This window comes from Erythranthe guttata, chromosome 5 (genome assembly GCF_056151865.1).
Source record: "Erythranthe guttata isolate IM_541 chromosome 5, IM_541, whole genome shotgun sequence".
NCBI lineage: Eukaryota > Viridiplantae > Streptophyta > Magnoliopsida > Lamiales > Phrymaceae > Erythranthe > Erythranthe guttata.
Genome location: NC_142537.1, coordinates 5,717,665 through 5,725,568, shown reverse-complemented (window position 1 = coordinate 5,725,568; position 7,904 = coordinate 5,717,665). Strand labels below are relative to the sequence as shown.

The window sequence follows — 7,904 nt, the reverse complement described above, 5'->3', positions numbered from 1 at the left end:
ACATTAAAATATATTTTTGATAATTCGGAAAAGGAAATAATATATTCACGGAATTAATGTTCCGCACTTCTAGATCAAAGCGTCTCAATATAATAGATGTTGAGACGCATTTCAATTGCTGTCACATTAGGGTGTCATTAGGCCGTCACATTAGTCTATTTTTCTAGTAGTGGGAGGGGATAGCAACTCTATTGGTATGAGGCATTTTGGGGAAACCCAAGAGCGAAATCAATTGAGTCCGACCCAATTTGGACAATATCATATCAATGTGGAGTTTGTGCTTTCCCGATGGGGCCCAACAACATATTGTGTCTCGATTGTTGGCAAAGGCAGAGTATTTCATAAACTTATATAAATTAAACATTTAGAAGAAAGCAAAAAAAATACTTCCTTGTTTATGTTTGTATTATTTTTTTATCACAAGATTTAATAGAGATTAGGGATTGAGATTGTGAAAAATATTTTATAGGATAAATTATAGGGCAAATGCAAATAGGCCCATGACAAATGGACTTAATTAGAATAGGGACATCCGGTTTTTTGTCTTGCAAAAAAACCCATTACTTCAAAGTTTATTTAAAGGGTTAATCACAAAACGTCCATGACAAGGGCACTTAATTAATACAGGGACATACAATTTTTTTGTCTTTCAAATAAATCCAGCTAATTCAAACTTATTTGCAAATAAGGAAAATCATTTTATATATACCAAAATTACCCTCAATTCATTGAAAATTCAATTCAACTCCAATTTCATGATTTACACCCCAATTTAGCCCAATTTCATCAATTAACCAATTTTAACCCTAATTTCAATTTTGACCCCAATTTTGACCCGCCACCACCGGAGACCGCCGGTCGCCGCCGTTGTCCGGCGTTGATTTTTTTTTTTTTTTCTTAAAAAAAATATTTGAATGAATATTACTGTCTTGGCTGCTAAATTACTGCCTCCAGCAGTTATTTAACTGTCGGAGACAGTAATTTAACTGTTAATTGACTTTTTTATTCTTACAAAATATTTTTAATTAATATTATTGTATTCGTTGCTAAATTACTGTCTGCAGCAGTTATTTAACTATCAGAGTGATTTTTCTACAATTTTCGGTGAACATACTGATTTGGGTGAAGAAAATCCGGTGGAAATATTTCTAGCAGTTTTCGTATTTTTGAGTTTGCATTCACATAAACTAAAAGAGAGGGGGGATCTGTATATTTTTTAGTATTTAAGGGAGGATATTTTCGAAAAGTGGAAGCAGATGGGCTTTTTTGTAGGACTGTTTTTTGTTTGGATTGAAATGCAAATAAGTAGCATTCAATGGGCTTATTTGGCATTCACCCTAAATTATAATAGAAAGTTAAATTTAAAAGGTGGAAATAATAATTTATTTTTTAATGTGGACCATATATAAATATTTGTAAATAAAAAATCAATATATAATAGTAAATAAAAGTTAGTATACCAATCAATTACTAATTATTTATGTATATATCCATCCAATATCTATAAGTATTAGTATATATATACAATAGTAGTAAAAAAAAAATTGGGGGGGACAACAGCCCCCTGTCCCATAGAAGTTCCGCCACTAGTTCCATGGCAACTACATGCTGTGAGTTTAAGTGGCTGAAAGTACTTTTGCATTTGCTCGGGATCTCACGTGACAAACCAATGCGCTTGTATTATAATAGTCAAGCAGCTTTGCACATCGCCGCAAATTCTGTTTTTTTATGAACGAAACATATTGAGATTGATTGTCATTTCGTTCGGGACGAAATAAAACAAGCTACTATTGTTACGTCCCATGTATGGACACATGAGCACCTCGCCGACATTCTGACCAAGGAACTTGGTAAACTGCAATTCGATCAATTTCTTCACAAGTCGAAATTCACAATATTTATGCACCAACTTAAGGGGTTATTGAGATACATTTTATATATATATATATATATATATATATATATATATATATATATATATATATATATATATATATATATATATATATATATACGTTTGATATTATTGTATTTTAGATAGTTTATTCAGAATGGTAACATATAATATTATAATCTTATATGATTTATGTTTAATAAGAACAAACACAATATTTCTTCTCCGAAAAGACTTTACAAATAACATTGAATTATATGAATCTCTATATTTGGAGAAGTGGTTTCACACACCTGCAATCAGATTTTCGGAATCATACATCAATGTGATAGTGGATATTTCAAGAAAAAAAAAATATACAAATAATATTTTGAAATTGTTGTAAATATTATAAACATTATGGGTATTCTTATATTTAGCCATGCGTTCGAGGAAGTTAATTAACTTTCCACTATTGTAACATCTTATAACTTTTATTTGGTGATTTTATCCTATTTGAATGAGAAAAAGAAAAACTCTCTCCTAAATATCCCCACAATTATCTCTCGATGATTGTCTCTCTTATTATTATTTTCGTTGTATCTCTATTCTTGTTATTTATTTCTTATGTTTAGTCCACAATTGCAAAGTCAAAAAGCAAGATTCAGTAAGCAAAACTAAAGAGTTAGATTAAGTAGGTCATTTTACAACATAAATTTTATTTTTAGTAGTTATATGTTAAGAAAAGATTCTTTTAGTCGTCATCTTAAAATATGAATTAATTCAGTCTAATATATTAACCCAAAGTACTTACGAAATATTGTTGGTGTACTCATTTCTAATAATGTGATGAAAAAAAATCTAAATATTTTAATTGCCTCCCCGTGTGATAGCTTGCAGTATACCTCGTTTGATTGCGAAGATAAGAATAAATAATATCATGTAAATTTAATTAAAATATCAGACCTTGGGACGTCCAACAAAAAACTCCATAAAGGGCAAAATAAAGAAAGATAAATATAATAACGTAACATAATATTTTTGTGTTGATCCAAAAAATTATTGGGTTACCAAACATCAAACAATGTTCAATTATTTTATTAATCATAACTAATATCCCCAATCAAAACGAAGGCCTTAATTGATATTTATGTTCTGTAATTATCGAAATTTTGGTGGAAAATAGTAACTATCGAAGTTATACAATGCAATAACGAATTGATTTCACGAAAAGTCATGAAAAACATTTGTTTTGGGAATGTTCTTTTACCCTACTCCTTTAATCTATAAAATAAATTTGAAATTCATAATTAAAGACCAAAAAAAAAAAAATAACAATTAAAGAAAAAAAGTAGGAAATTTCTAGAATTCGACAAAATACGACAGTCCGATAAAGACTTATTTGGAGAAGCAGTTTTGGTTAAAAATAAAAACACGTGCAATAATCACGTGCCAACCTACGCGTGCAGTTATATATATACTATGGTTAAGTTAAAAACCAGCTAGCAGTAGCAGCCACCAGACTAATTCCTCATGTGGTTGCAATTTGCAAAGAATCTTGACTTGTTTCACACGAGTTACATGCTAATTTAGTTGGACCCATTTTAAATAAGATAAGTTTTTATATTCATATTTATATTCTAGTGGATGATATATTTATTTATAACATAAGTTCAACTATTTTATATTTAATTAGTTTCAAGGGTACATCTAAATTCACAAATAAAAGAGGATTATTCCGTAATTAGTACTTGTTATATTTGCATTTTTTTTCTCTTCTTATTCGTTACAAAATTATTTTACTTTTTTTATAATTTTAATAAACAAATAAACCATCTGAACACAAAATTGAATATTTAAAATTCAATGAGGGTAATTTCATTTTTTTTTACTGGTTTTTTATTTTCATGGTGCAAAGTAATAAATTAAATTGTCATTTTCTTCTACTTCCGACATTATTTCGAGTGTATAAAATGTGAAAAAAACAAAAATCACAATGAATTACTGAAAAAACTATATTTTCTTACTAAAAATAAACTTTTTCTCGCTAAATTATCCGATTGATTGATCTTTTATTGTAATTAGTAAAAATATTTGGTGGAAATCTTTGGAAGAAAATATATTTTTTTTTATTTTTCTCTTGTTCTTTGTCTTTTTCGTAAAAAAATAAATTGTGATTTTATTTAAAATATGTTGATATATATATATATATATATATATATATATATATATATATATATATATATATATATATATATATATATATATATATATATATATATATATATATATATATTATTTTAAACACTTTGTAGTTTCGAAATGATTGATGAATATAAAAAAATGGAGTGTTTTGGCACTTTGCATCCTTAAAAACCAGTAATAGTACTTTGCACCCTCAAAACACAATAAAATGCACGATGCACCCTTAAATCTTAATTGAATAGTAAACGAAAATTCATTTTTTTAGGGGTGCATAATAACAAATTAAACTGTTATTTTCTTCAACCTCCAACCTAATTTTGAGCGCACAAAGTGCGAAAAAAATATAAATTACATCGGATAATTGAAAAAAAAAATTATTTTCTTACAAAATAAGATCAAATAAACTTTTAACACTAAATTATTCAATTGATAGATGTTTTATTGTAATTGGTGGAAATATAAGGTAGAAATATTTGGAAGAAAATATGACTTTCAGATAACTTGATAACGAAATAATTGAAGAATCTTTTTTGTGATAAAAAGTTTAATTTTTAAATACCACTAAAAATGTTAAATTACATTTATTAGCTTTGAAAACTCATATGGGATGCATTATGCATGATATATTGTGTTTCGAGAGTACAAAGTACTATTAATTTATTTCGAGGGTGCAAAGTGCCAAAGTGGTATTTTTCGAGGGTGCAAAGTGAAATTAAGCCTAAAAATATTAAATTATCTTCATTAGCTTTAAAAACTCATTCGAGTTGCATATCACATAATTTATTATAATTCGAGGGTGTAAAGTGCTAATAATTTTTTTATGGTGCAGAATGCCAAAATGCTAAAATTCAAGGATGCAAAGTGGGATTAAACCCATATTAATGTTACAACAACAAAGTATTGGAACAAAGAATCCCATGTTTTATGACATAAATAAAACCACCATCCCAAATTACTCTTGGGATTCATTTCATACCTATGTACACTCGAGCCTTTACATCTAACAAATTACCACAAAACCAGATCCCGAAAAGCTGAGCACAAAATAAAAAAGCTCTCAATTCTGCATTCAGCTTCTCAACTTCAAAACTAAAAGCTCTCAACCTTCTTTAAACTATATATACTAAAATAAAAACGAATCGAAGCGACACAGACCATCATACAAGAGAGACACGCCCGTACAAACTTAAGTTCTAACCGACATTCAATTTCAGCTAACTAATTTCGAAATCAAAGCGGCCCTCAGCTGATCTTGCGAGAAAAACCGGCCCTCCATTTTCACCGTCGCTTGTTGGATCATCAAATCGTTCACAACCGAAACGCTCGCGTGATGAACATCCAAATCCAACTCTCTAAGCGCCACCATCATCTTAGCCGCCGGATGATTCTTCTTACTACACTGAACCCTAATCATCGCGTCCCACCCGATTATCTTGACGTCTATCTCCATATCAACTATCCCCCCCTTGGAAGATTCCTCTTTGGCCGAGGAATATTCCTTATCCTTCTTCTTCTGCATGGAGGACGACGAAGACTCCAGCTGTCTCCTCAACTCGTCTTTATCGAGCTCGACGTTTTGAAGCTTCGACTTGAGCTCGTTGATGTACGCGATCGCGTCTCCGAGCAGAGATGCTTTGTCCATTTTCGAGACGTTGGGCACGACGGCTCGAAGCGCGTAGAATCTCTGGTTCAACTTCTCTCTCCTCTGCCTCTCCGCTTCGACGTGATTGAGCGGCTCTTCTCTCCCGTTTGCGGGTTTCCTCCCTCGTTTTCTCGGCCGTTTTTCCGGGTCGACGACTCTACTACTCTCGACTTCCTTCACCACGGATGCTTCTAGATCCGACTGATCGGAATCTACAACTCCACCACCACCGCCGCCATTCTTGACCATGCCGGAAGTAAACGAGAGCATGCCTTCGTCGTTGCTTCCTCTAGAAGTTGGAGATGTCTTCTTCTTGTTTTTATTATTGTTGCTGTTATTGTTATTGTTATTCTCACCTTGAGCGCCGAACGGACTTGTTTTTATGCTCTCTCCGAAATTGAGTATCTCTCCCGATTCACGCTTACAAAGACCGGTGTTTCTAACATTGCTACTACCATGGACACCGAATTCGGAGAAATTCAATTCCCGATTGAGGTATCCCGGATTATTAGTAGTTTGGTTATGCGGATTATCGGTCAACGTGCTGGAACACGGATTCGGGTTTTCGTTGCCGAACGCAACTTGCTTACTGGTAATACTACAAGGAACTGAATTGGTGGTGGTGGTGTTGTTGATGTTATTGAATGAATCCTTATCCATGGTGGAGGAAGAAGGGTCGGTCAACCAGAGGGCGGCCGGATCGACGTTGTCGGGTAGGGCCCAAGAGCCCGACCCGGATCCGGAACCCGTTTCGGTGCCGTTGTCGAAATTGAACAGGATTCTGACCTTTTTCATGAGATCCGAGCTCTGGAAGATGACTTCGGTGGAGCCGAGCTCGACGACGCCGTTTGAGGAAGGTATGCAGACGATTGTCTGAAGACCGAATCTCTGCGCCTCGTGGGCCCGGACGCAGCGGTATGCGGCCAGCTTATCCGGCCCGGTTACCCAGACCGGGCTTGAGCTGTACAGGGCCTGGCCCGGAATTCCTGACCCGTTTGCGAAGGATTGGGTCATGGATATCAGGAAGAACCACTCGGTGTCGGTGACTTCTTCGTCGACGGGTTCGTCGGCGGCGGCGGTGGACTGAGTGCCGGAGATCAGGGAGTTCAGTTCCCGGAGCACCTTCTTTCTGTGCTCCTGCTCGGCCGGGGAGGATGCGGATTTGCGGTTGCCCTTGTCGTCCTCGCCTTTGTAGTATCCGTCTCCCCAAGTCAGCGCCGCCGGAGCGCCGTACTCGGCGGCGGAGGACTGCCAGAAAATCGCGTAAGTCCAGCTCTCGCGGGCGCCTTCGATCAGGGCGAGCAGGCGCTGCTGGAGCGTTTCCTGATTGAAGAACTGGGATGATGCGGCGGCGGCGGCGGGAGGCGGCGGCGGCGATGGAGTGAGGACGAATGGAGTGTGTTGACCGAGACCGGAGGACGGCCAGAAGGAAGTGAGATCGGAAGCGGAGGCCATAAAGGCGTCCATCATGGTGGTGGTGGGGTCTCCCTCCGCCGCCGATGTAACCGCGGCGGCGGAGCTATGAGGAGTCCATATATTCATCGAAGAAAGGTGTCGGTAGGCGGCGGCGGCAATGAATCAATCAACTAAAACTTGTGTTGAATTACAATCAAGAAGAAGAGTAGTAGTAAATTGAAATTCAGCAGAAGGTGTTTATCTCATATCCGTTAATCCAATTCTTGAATCTTTGTTTAGAGAGAGAGAGAGAGAGAGAGTTAAAACTTCTTTTTTGTTTGGGAGAAGAGAGAGAAAGAAGGTAGGTAGAGAGAGAAGGAGAAATGAGGGGCGGCTAATGGTTGGAGCGGAAGAGGAGGAGGGATGTACTATAGAGATAGAATCATAGAATATGTGAGTATTAGGTGGAGTCATTTCGCATTTATTTGGGATGAATTTCAGCTGAATTTCGCCACCTATTCCTTCACTTCACTATATCCTCTCTACTTTTTCTAATTCCTATTATTTCTTCATTTTTTTTATATTTTTTATTTATAAATTATAAGAGTGAATTGTAAAAATATCCTCGTACTATTATAATTTGTTAAAAGAATCAACGGTGGCTGATCGGCGGTCTCCGGTGGTGGCGGATCAAAATTGGTTACTTTGTGAAACTGGGTTAAATTGAGGTGTAAATCGTGAAATTCGGAGTTGAAATAGATTTCAGTGAACTGAGGGTAATTTTGGTAT

General features: G+C 35.3%; 1 protein-coding gene across 1 annotated transcript; it reads right to left on the bottom strand.

Moving 5' to 3' along the window:
- Nucleotides 1–4,978: 4,978 nt before the first annotated feature.
- MYC4 (Basic helix-loop-helix (bHLH) DNA-binding family protein) lies at nucleotides 4,979–7,650 on the bottom strand. Its single transcript, XM_013001761.2, has one exon. The coding sequence runs from the start codon at nucleotides 7,260–7,262 to the stop codon at nucleotides 5,289–5,291; it is 1,974 nt and encodes a 657-aa protein (XP_012857215.2). The 5' UTR covers nucleotides 7,263–7,650; the 3' UTR covers nucleotides 4,979–5,288.
- Between the last annotated feature and the right edge of the window lie 254 nt (nucleotides 7,651–7,904).